This window comes from Sinocyclocheilus rhinocerous, unplaced genomic scaffold (genome assembly GCF_001515625.1).
Source record: "Sinocyclocheilus rhinocerous isolate Xijiao unplaced genomic scaffold, SAMN03320098_v1.1 scaffold2056, whole genome shotgun sequence".
Lineage (NCBI taxonomy): Eukaryota > Metazoa > Chordata > Actinopteri > Cypriniformes > Cyprinidae > Sinocyclocheilus > Sinocyclocheilus rhinocerous.
The window spans coordinates 466,163-477,638 of NW_015626032.1; the positions used below are offsets into that span (position 1 = coordinate 466,163).

The 11,476-nt window shown below is 38.2% G+C and overlaps 1 protein-coding gene across 1 annotated transcript in view; it reads left to right on the forward strand.

Moving 5' to 3' along the window:
* The first annotated feature begins 480 nt into the window (after nt 1-480).
* LOC107706845 (bifunctional 3'-phosphoadenosine 5'-phosphosulfate synthase 1) overlaps nt 481-11,476 on the forward strand; it is a 19,617-nt gene continuing 8,621 nt past the window's right edge. Inside the window, exons 1-8 of the mRNA XM_016510684.1 lie at nt 481-694; nt 1,519-1,633; nt 1,749-1,984; nt 2,963-3,101; nt 4,042-4,160; nt 5,171-5,284; nt 5,406-5,517; nt 6,828-7,033. Of these exons, the coding sequence (XP_016366170.1) occupies nt 635-694; nt 1,519-1,633; nt 1,749-1,984; nt 2,963-3,101; nt 4,042-4,160; nt 5,171-5,284; nt 5,406-5,517; nt 6,828-7,033 (1,101 nt within the window). The 5' untranslated portion in view covers nt 481-634. The remainder of the gene's footprint in view (nt 695-1,518; nt 1,634-1,748; nt 1,985-2,962; nt 3,102-4,041; nt 4,161-5,170; nt 5,285-5,405; nt 5,518-6,827; nt 7,034-11,476) is intronic.

The window sequence follows — 11,476 nt, forward strand, 5'->3', positions numbered from 1 at the left end:
AGTGACACAATGAATAAAGAATATAATGCAAGCAAATTTTAACTTAAATACATACATAAATGTATCAGCAGTAATATTAAAAACCATAAAAATGTAAAAGAGATGGTTACCTAAAATTTGTTTTGTTTATAAAAAAAGAAAAAATTTATTCATATACAGGTATATATATATATATACACATTAATATAGAAATTCTTTCATTTTTATTGTTTCAGTGGGGCCCACACAAAGGAACAATATCTATACACAGCAAAATATAAAACAGAACATCATTGGCTGCGTTATTTTTTCCCCTGCACGTCAGATCCATAGACTGTATCCCTCCCTTGACCTGATACTTGTTTGCTTTGGTTTCCACGGCTATGTGAACGACTTCTGAATTGTCCAATCGCGATGGGCTTTGAAGTCATTCCGACCAATCCGATTGTCCAGTAGGCGGAGACATGACGCGTTAGAGGCGGGACTTGCCGGGGCCTCTCCATCACTTCCCGTGCCGCAGCCTGTCAACCTCTACGCTTCCTATTGGAGTTCAATACCCACCCAGTGGACCCGGCACTTCATTAAAACATCTCCTGCGAATATATATAGCACAATTTATTTGTTTATCTATCAAGTGTGAATTAAGCAGCTCAGAATGGAGACATCTGGTAACTCGAGTAAGAAGCAGAAACTGAGTAACGCGCCTGAGAGCTGGGTGAGTAACTTAGCGGTTGAATATTGAGGGATGTTTCGCATTACTAATGTGGTACAGTTACAAGAACACACCTCGTGTTATGAATATGGTGTTTTTGATTATGCTGAATCTGACCCATCCCGTTTTAATTGATAGTATAAGCGAAGTCCAGAATAATCATGCCTGTAATAGAAGTCCTTAGTTGTGATAAATTCATGAAAAAGATGCGAATACTAATTTTATGCGTACATTTTGCCTGTGCCTTAAACCCTAGTGTGCTGTCCACCTAGACAGCATTTCTGGGCAGCACAAATACGAGTTTCATCACTTTTTGGACGTTTACTATGATACATGGCTTCTAGGACGTGTACCATGGTATTCTTTGTATTATGTATTATGTAATTACCATGGTACAAAGATATAGTAATCATTCCGTACCACGTTCTATATCTATGTTAGTACAATCAGTGTTTTTGATTTATAGGTGTGTGCAATATTTTTTGAATATCATCAATAAAAATGACCACGTTTATTTGGATATGGTACCATGATACCACAATTTGTTTGGTGTATGTATTATGGCATTAAAAAGTCTGTGTCTGTGTGTTTTACATTTGAATATGTATTATTTTTAATTATATATATATAATTAAAAATAATGACCATTAAAAACAACATAACACCAAGAGACATTCATAATATGCAATGCAATACAACAAACAAAATTCAACTGAAAACACTTTAAGTGTTTCACTTAAGTCAGTCAAACAGGAGGTCTTTGTCAGAAATGAGACAGATTAAATGAATGTGACATAAATCAAATGTGTTTCCTGCAATTTGTGCAGGGAATGCAAAGAGCCACCAATGTGACGTATCAAGCCCATCATGTGAGCAGAAACAAGCGTGGCCAGGTAGTCGGCACTAGAGGAGGATTTCGAGGATGCACTGTGTGGCTGACAGGTGCTCTGACAACCCCTCTTCTGTTATTTTGGAAAATAAACAACTGGATGATTCCATCATGGTTGTATCTAAAATTGTCTGTAAATATCTTGACTTATTTGTTCTGCATCCTCAGGTTTGTCTGGTGCGGGTAAGACGACAGTCAGCATGGCTCTGGAGGAGTATCTCGTGTGTCATGGTATCCCCTGCTACACTCTGGATGGAGATAACATCAGGCAGGGCCTCAATAAAAACCTGGGCTTCAGTCCTGAAGACCGTGAGGAGAACATTCGTCGTATCGCAGAAGTGGTGAAACTGTTTGCTGATGCTGGTCTCGTGTGCATTGCCAGCTTCATTTCCCCATACAGCAGGGTGAGAAACATACAGAGCTGTGCGTATGTGTGTGTATAACACTTCTTAACCTGTAAAGCCTGACAAATGAAATAATAATCAGAAAAAATTAAAAAAATTTTTTTAGAAAATTGAAGTTTATTGAACCTTTTTTTTTTTTTTAACAAAAATGCATATGTTTTTATGTTTTCTATTATATTTGATACATCAGGCTTTATGGCTCATATAGTATGAATTAGAAGAATATTGAACTGACACTCAAGGAAGAAAAAAACACCTGTTTTACTCAGAGGCCCAAACTAAGCAAAAATATTCAATTGTTTGCAGATATTGATATTTATATGGTCAAAAAGTAAGATGAAATTCTGATTGTATGTAATTTAAAGGGACATCGGATGCAAAATTCACTTTTATATGCAAATTCACATTTGCATATAAATGTGTCTTAGCAATGTGTGGACATAACCACCCTACAATGATAAAAATCCATTCACACGATTTTTTTAAATCCCCAAAAAACCTAAACGGTCTCAATTATTAAGCTGTTTTGATTTTATGAGCAGCAGTATGACGTCTTGCTACTCAGACCTTGCCCATGACTGCTGATCCAGTATTAGCATATCTCTGCCCTCAGCCGGTTGTACGCTGTCCGCTATCTTCTCCGTGCTCGGTAGCAACATCAATGTCTCGTAAGCAATGCAGGTGTTTTGTAGTTGGTTATAAAAGTGAACATTAGAGTCTTCATTTTCTCCCGACATCAGAGCCACTGAGGAAGCAGTGGACTAGTTTTGTTTTTGATGGTCAGCGAATACACAAAAAACAGAGGAGAGGGGCGGGGTGAGCAGTAGCTCATTATCATTTAGAGAGACGCACCGAAACAGAGCTGTTTTTGACAAGGGAAAAAGGGTGTTGTTTCACACGGCCATTGAGGAATTTTAACCAAAGTATGTTACAGACATTTCACGAAGACCCTAAAGAACATCTGCTGCATGTCCACAGGACCGCCTGAATGCAAGAAAGATCCATGAAGCTGCTGGCCTTCCATTCTTTGAGGTGTTTGTAGATGCTCCTCTGGATGTGTGTGAGCAGAGAGATGTGAAGGGGCTCTATAAGAGAGCTAGGGCTGGAGAAATCAGAGGTAAGACAATTTTATAGAGATACATACAGTATTGTACAAAATATGTGTCCAGATATGCTTATTTTCACTCACTCTTTTGATGTAGATTCACTGTGTTTTATGGCTCACATTTAATCTGCAAATGGTCAGTAGTCAATAGGACAGTCAGTCCTAAAGTGCTGTGACAACAAACCCAAATCATTCTCTTAATTTCAGTGACCCGCTTGTGCAGAAATATGTGAAATGATTAAATGAGCCAAGATAGTGTCCTTGGAATGTTTTGAGGCAGTGAAGAAGAAAAATACCAGGAAAAATTGTTAGACTTTTGCAAAATGGTTAAAAAGTGGAGATTGTGGCCTTTTTGTTGTGTGCAACATTTCATCTTGGGGAACACGGTTGTGTTATTAGCAGTGTGTGGTTTTATGTTTATGAGTGGTTTAAGGTTTATGAGAGGTTACACAAAACTTTCTTAGCAAACCAGTGGTGACTTATCACAACTCTCTTGGTTTCCTGAAGAGATTGAGATGATTCTTGGAAAGCAGGTTTCTGGTAGGAAATGACTGTGACTCAGTGACTCTTGTGTTTCCTGCTGTTTTTGTTATATTTAATTTCTTTTGCTGTGGAGCTACAGATTAAGTAAGAGTGAATCAGGTGAAGAGCGATACAGGAAAGATGCAAATCTGAAAGTTGCTAACATCTTGTGATGAGAATGATTGACGTATATAGCAGGAAGTGTCTTTTTCTCATGCACATGTTAAATTATACATGCACACCACATATGAGCTGCTTTATACAGTTGTAGAAAACACCAAATCATTTCAGCGCTACTAAGAACTGAAATGTTTCCAGTCCTATTGAATGACAATCTGTTTTCATGAAGTGCATCCTAAGTATATATGCTTCCGCTGATGAATGGATTGTGTTTTTAATATAACGGGTTATATACTCCTGTTGTCCTCAGGGTTCACAGGAATAGATTCTGAGTATGAGAAGCCAGAGGCCCCTGAACTGGTACTGAAGACGGATTCTTGCAGTGTGAACGAGTGCATCCAGCAGCTCCTAGACCTCCTGCAGGAGAGAGTAAGTTCACTCCATTTATTCATGTTAAAGGGAATTCAGTGTGAGCCTCAGATATGCTGTATATATATATGCATAGCGTATTTGGAGTTTTTGATCTAAATGTCTTGCTTGGTTTACAAAATGATGCACATTTCAAATGACCGGTTGCAAGCAGTAAAACAGCACTTGCCACAGAAGTGTTTGTCACATCAATGAGCATGTTATGTGCACATAAATATTCTAATATTAATCTGAATCTTGCAAATCTACGATTAGTATGAAGTCACGTTTCAATTGGAAATTTGTTGCATGTGTAAACCTTATTCATAAAATCCACTGAGAGGAAATAACTATAATAATAACGGTTTTCTATTTTAAAATGTAATTTATTCCTGTGATGGCAAAGGTGAATTTTTACTCCAGTCTTCAGTGATCCTTCAGAAACCATTCTAATATGCTGATTTGGTGCTCAAGAAACGTTTCTTATTATTATCAATGTTAAAAACAGTTGTGCTGCTTAATATTTTTTGTAGAAACAGTGATTAATTTTTTTCAGGATTCTTTGATGAATAGCATTTTTCTGAAATAGAAATGTCTTTACTGTTGCTTTTGATCAATTTAATGCTTTCTTGCTGAATAAAAGTATTAATTTCTTTACAAAAAAAAAATCTTACTGACTCCAGACTTTTGAACGGTAGTTTATTTAGCAATGGGAACTCATGGCTAAATGGATGCATTTCTGTGGTGACAGGACAGTAATTGCATTTTTAAATAGAATTAATGAAATAAATTGATTTATTCTGATGCCTTTATGCATTTAAACATCATATTTGGAATATTACATTACATGATGCGGTATTTTTCTATGCACTATACGTTGACATCCTTATTTAATTAACACAAGGCCACAGTTGCACTTTAACACTGATTCTTGTAGAAAAAGTTGCAAGTTGGCTTAGCAGTGTATCTTATCCTTTTCTTGGATATAAATGACAATGATGTCTGTGTGATAATGTTTTGACCGTTTGCAGGACATAGTTCCTGTGGACGCATCCTATGAGGTCAAGGAGCTCTACGTGCATGAGAACAAGCTGGACTTGGCCAAAGCTGATGCAGAGACTCTTCCAGCAGTGGAGATCACTAAGGTATCTTTCCACCTTGTATGTCACTCAAATTCAGATCTGAAACTCCTGCAGAAGGTTTGCCGACCCATTATGACTTGTGTACATCCTAACAGCTATTGTCTGTTCTGTGTTGGTGTGTTAGGTGGACATGCAGTGGGTTCAGGTGCTCGCTGAGGGCTGGGCCACTCCTCTGAATGGCTTCATGAGGGAGAGAGAGTACCTGCAGTGTCTGCACTTCAACTGTTTGCTTGATGGTAAACACATGATCTTATGCTAAAACCGTTTTCTTATATCATACTGTCTTGCATGGATCTTTTTCATGCATTGTGTTTTGTAAATGCACCACTAGATGGCAACGTTCGACAGTGTAATGCACCTTTTTTTTTTTCTACTGGCCACTATTACTTTCAGAAGTGCTTTTAGAAATCATCTCCTCCTTCATGCAGAATAAGACATTAATATGTGCTTTATAAGTACTAATAAATTGCCAATATGCTAGTAATATGTTAATGCTAATAAGCAACTAGTAAATAGTGAGAATTGGTCCCTAAACTAAAGTGTTACCGAATCTACTAATAATCTACTAATATTTCAAATTTCTGTGCAGAACCAGGAGAACCTCTTGGAATGGGAGACCAATCGCAAAATACATTTCATTTAGCTGAGGGAATCTATAGGCTCTGCAAGTGGATTTTAAATGTTAATTAGTGGTGGAAATAAAAGAGCTATTATAGTTTTAATGGCGGCTTGGGTTATGTTGATCAGATGCTCTCAAGACAGTTTGGGCTTTTCAGAAACCCGATCGTCTGAAATAAAAAGTCGGCACCTTTTTGATTACGAGAATGACAAATGTGCGAATGGCTTTTTAAACCATAATGCGCATTTATAGAACTGGGTAATTACAGCAATTTCCCACACCAAACTTGAGTTTCCAAAAAGTGTCAATTTAGTTTTACGGCCTCATAACACTCTGCTGTGTGTTGTCTTGCCTAGTATTCAAATTTGTGTTCAAGGTATGCATTCACACTCACACACACCTATTAAGATAAAAAAAAGTGGGCCTAGTAGATGTTATGGATGTGACGGAAATACAGCAAGGGAGATCATTAGGTGTTCATGCATTACATCACCAGCGTCATTAGACTTGATTCCTGAACATCACACCTTGTGTTATTGTTTTGATCCTTACAATATGCCCGATTGGACTCTTGTTGGACCGGACTGCCATCTTTATGAAATGGACAGATTTGTGCATGTTGCTGCCTGATACTAGTTTAATTTAGATTGAGCTGAAATGGGATGCTCGCAGGGCTCTTTCTTATGGAAAACAGCTGTTTCTGCTATGATGTGTGTGTTTCATCCTGAAAATGGATTTTAAAAGCTTCCCGCTCATATTGCTTTAATCAAGGTGCTGGACCTCTTACTTTCTTCGAAAACTCAACACTTTTACTTATCTCGCCCCATAGATCCTTAGCTATTCTTTTTTAGACTTTTAAAAGCTGTTGATTTTTCAAAGCCACAGTCTGGTTAATGTATGTGCCATGCATCTGTCCTCTGTTCGTAGGTGGGGTTATTAACCTGTCGGTGCCGGTAATCCTCCCCATCTCAAGCGCCGATAAGGAGCGTCTGGATGGCACCACTGCATTCTCGCTAGCCTACGGTGGTCGGAGGGTCGCAATACTCCGAAACCCGGAGTTCTATGAGCACCGCAAGGAAGAGCGTTGTGCCCGGCAGTGGGGCACCACATGCAAGGATCATCCATACATCAAGGTCAGGGGGGTCAATATGGACAAAACCCATATGATTAGTAGATTACTAACATAGTTTCCTAACGAAAGCGAAAGTTCTGCATGACCTGACACAATCACAGCCATTTAGAACATATTTGATCGAGCGTAATCACTAGATTACTGTAATTACTTTTCTCCGAGACCCCGTTTTAGTTTGAAAACTCTGGGGTTGCGTTTCAGTGTAAACGGACCAAAACGGAGACTTACGGACCACATTCGCTCTGCGTATCCTTGACGACCGTGTAAACAAGAACATCATGCTCATTCATGCAGAATAAGACATTAATATGTGCTTTATAAGTACTAATAAATTGCCAATATGCTAGTAATATGTTAATGCTAATAAGCAACTAGTAAATAGTGAGAATTGGTCCCTAAACTAAAGTGTTACCGAATCTACTAATAATCTACTAATATTTCAAATTTCTGTGCAGAACCAGGAGAACCTCTTGGAATGGGAGACCAATCGCAAAATACATTTCATTTAGCTGAGGGAATCTATAGGCTCTGCAAGTGGATTTTAAATGTTAATTAGTGGTGGAAATAAAAGAGCTATTATAGTTTTAATGGCGGCTTGGGTTATGTTGATCAGATGCTCTCAAGACAGTTTGGGCTTTTCAGAAACCCGATCGTCTGAAATAAAAAGTCGGCACCTTTTTGATTACGAGAATGACAAATGTGCGAATGGCTTTTTAAACCATAATGCGCATTTATAGAACTGGGTAATTACAGCAATTTCCCACACCAAACTTGAGTTTCCAAAAAGTGTCAATTTAGTTTTACGGCCTCATAACACTCTGCTGTGTGTTGTCTTGCCTAGTATTCAAATTTGTGTTCAAGGTATGCATTCACACTCACACACACCTATTAAGATAAAAAAAAGTGGGCCTAGTAGATGTTATGGATGTGACGGAAATACAGCAAGGGAGATCATTAGGTGTTCATGCATTACATCACCAGCGTCATTAGACTTGATTCCTGAACATCACACCTTGTGTTATTGTTTTGATCCTTACAATATGCCCGATTGGACTCTTGTTGGACCGGACTGCCATCTTTATGAAATGGACAGATTTGTGCATGTTGCTGCCTGATACTAGTTTAATTTAGATTGAGCTGAAATGGGATGCTCGCAGGGCTCTTTCTTATGGAAAACAGCTGTTTCTGCTATGATGTGTGTGTTTCATCCTGAAAATGGATTTTAAAAGCTTCCCGCTCATATTGCTTTAATCAAGGTGCTGGACCTCTTACTTTCTTCGAAAACTCAACACTTTTACTTATCTCGCCCCATAGATCCTTAGCTATTCTTTTTTAGACTTTTAAAAGCTGTTGATTTTTCAAAGCCACAGTCTGGTTAATGTATGTGCCATGCATCTGTCCTCTGTTCGTAGGTGGGGTTATTAACCTGTCGGTGCCGGTAATCCTCCCCATCTCAAGCGCCGATAAGGAGCGTCTGGATGGCACCACTGCATTCTCGCTAGCCTACGGTGGTCGGAGGGTCGCAATACTCCGAAACCCGGAGTTCTATGAGCACCGCAAGGAAGAGCGTTGTGCCCGGCAGTGGGGCACCACATGCAAGGATCATCCATACATCAAGGTCAGGGGGGTCAATATGGACAAAACCCATATGATTAGTAGATTACTAACATAGTTTCCTAACGAAAGCGAAAGTTCTGCATGACCTGACACAATCACAGCCATTTAGAACATATTTGATCGAGCGTAATCACTAGATTACTGTAATTACTTTTCTCCGAGACCCCGTTTTAGTTTGAAAACTCTGGGGTTGCGTTTCAGTGTAAACGGACCAAAACGGAGACTTACGGACCACATTCGCTCTGCGTATCCTTGACGACCGTGTAAACAAGAACATCATGCTCATTGTTGTACCTGCATGAATGGTCATGTGTGAGTGTGACATGCGTTTTCGGTTGTGCAGTGTGGACGGAGATCGTTTCTGAAACGCAGTGAAAACGCCAGTGTAGACGAGGATCGTTTTCAGTTTAAAACGCCGTTTTAAAACGAAAATGCACTAGTGTAAACATAGCCTGTGCAACTCTCTTCTTAGAACTCGGAATTATGCGTTTGAATTTCAACACTATTAATGCCAAATGAGTTGGTGTAATTCAAATAATCAATAGACAAAACCACAATACACAAAGTTGTGCAAATGCTTTGTTAATCAACATAGTGTTTTTGTTGGACATTAGATAGGTGTTCAACTCCGCTAGCTACATTAAATGGATAGTTCACCCAAAAATGAAAATCACCCCATGATTTACTCACCCTCAAGCCATCCTAGGTGTATATGACTTTCTTCTTTCAGACAAATACAATCGAAGTTATATAAAAAAAATGTCCTGGCTCTTCCAAGCTTTATAATGGCAGTGAATGGTGATCGAGATTTTGAAGCAAAATAAAGTGCATCCATCCATCATAAAAAGTGCTCCACATGTAGGACGTAGGTGAACGCGGAAATACAGTGGAGAGAGCAAAACAAACACCGGTCATGACTTAGAAGTATAAAAGTGCCAAAACCTTTTCCAAGTTTCGTACCATTCCGATGAAGTAAAAAAATTCTAAAAAACCAAAACATAACATTTTTTCGGTCAAAAATGACAGAACAGCACTATAGAGTTAATTCCGGTAATTCTGACATGGAGTGAATGCACCTATACAACAGTGTGGAGCTGGATTTTGGACCAATGAGATTTCATTGTGCTGTGTCACCACACAAATGTAAACCTAACCATAGACGTGGTGCTGGTTAGGATCAAATTTCTGATAAAATATTTCTATCAACTTATGTAAGCAGTTGGAAATGATTAACATCGTCCTGTATCTAATTTTTGTTATTAACTCCCTCCCTTTTCTTTCTTTTCTGACTCACAAACCACCTGGAAAGTCCCGATTATAAGAATGCTGTGAATGAGAGCACTGTTTAGACTACATACATGTTAATAAGAAAGCAGAATCACAGTGATTCAGCAGCATGATTCATTAATGCATCACTTTTCACCTGTCTGGGACTGAGCACCCTTTATGGGAATAATTTGTCGGTTGCTTCATTGCGAGCAAATATTATTGCTCTTGCTTTGGTTCAGTGCTAAATTTGATCTGAAACTCAACCCGCACTGTTGTGCTAAAGACATGACAGCTTAAATCTACTGTTTTCACCTGACTAGCAAAAAATTTTTGTGAAAAAAATGGTCTTAAAGAACATTTAGGAAGGGACATTATGACAGTGAGTTTTCCCAGGGATGTTTTCTTCTAAAATAAAATTTTGTTTGTATCTGTAATTGTGTTTAAAAGAAAAGATTTTCCACGTATGTCCCATTTTTTGAAGGTAAAGTCATGGATATCTAGCAAGAAACAGCTGACCTGATGCTTTAATAGGTCGTTGTGCGGTCGCATTGCCAAGCTTTCCTTGGACTGCACTCTGACTGAAGACAGAGCTACGATGCCCTCTTAGTCGGTCTGTGGAAACAAGGTCTCATTCTCTCTCATCTTTGCTCAGGCTCTGCTTTAGTAATCTCTTTATTCCTCGACCTCCTTCATTTCACACGTGTTTTAGTTGGATTTCTCGCCCTGCGTTCTATTTAAACAGTGTTTAGGCAAGTGGCGCTCTCCTCCCCTCCTCTCCCCTTACCTTCCTCTTACAAATCTCGCAGAGTAAATACTGAACAATTGTTTCCATCTGTAAGTAGGGATTGTGGGCTTAGGTGGACTTTAATGGCTCCGCTCTGAGCCAGCTCGCACTAATGGGCGCCAACGGAGAGCTTTCGGACTCTGGAATGGCCCTGTCTGTCTACTTGCCTACGGTCACAAATAAACCCATCCACAGACCAAAGAAAGAAATTGCACACAGTAAAGAAACTAGCAGTTGACTTTCTTTATTTGTGGTATTCTTAGCTCAGTGGTGTTCTCTTGATAAGTTTTAGACTTATCACAATCCATGAACTTTGAGCCATCTTGGTGGATGTCAAAAGAAAAGTTTTATAAATATTCATAAAGTTAACTATATAATAATCTAATATATAATAATAAAAATTATATATATATATATGTCAAGGAGTTTTTATTTCAATTTAAAATTGCTGTAAAAAAAGTTTTGTATATGAAATTGAAATTGTATATTTAATTGTGCATGCTTATTTGCATCTATTTTTACATTTAAATGACTTCTGTCATCTTTTTTTAACTCACTTTTAAAACACTAATCATTCAATAACAAGTAAATCTCAAAATGAATATCCGTTTTTCATAGTGCACTTTATGATGTTGTCATGCCTGAATTCACATGTAGCATTTTAAACTATTAATTTTATTTCTGGTAATTTTGAATGATTCTAGGTAGAATAGAATAGAATTTAAATATCAGGTTACTGGCCTCAATATATATATATATATATATATATATATA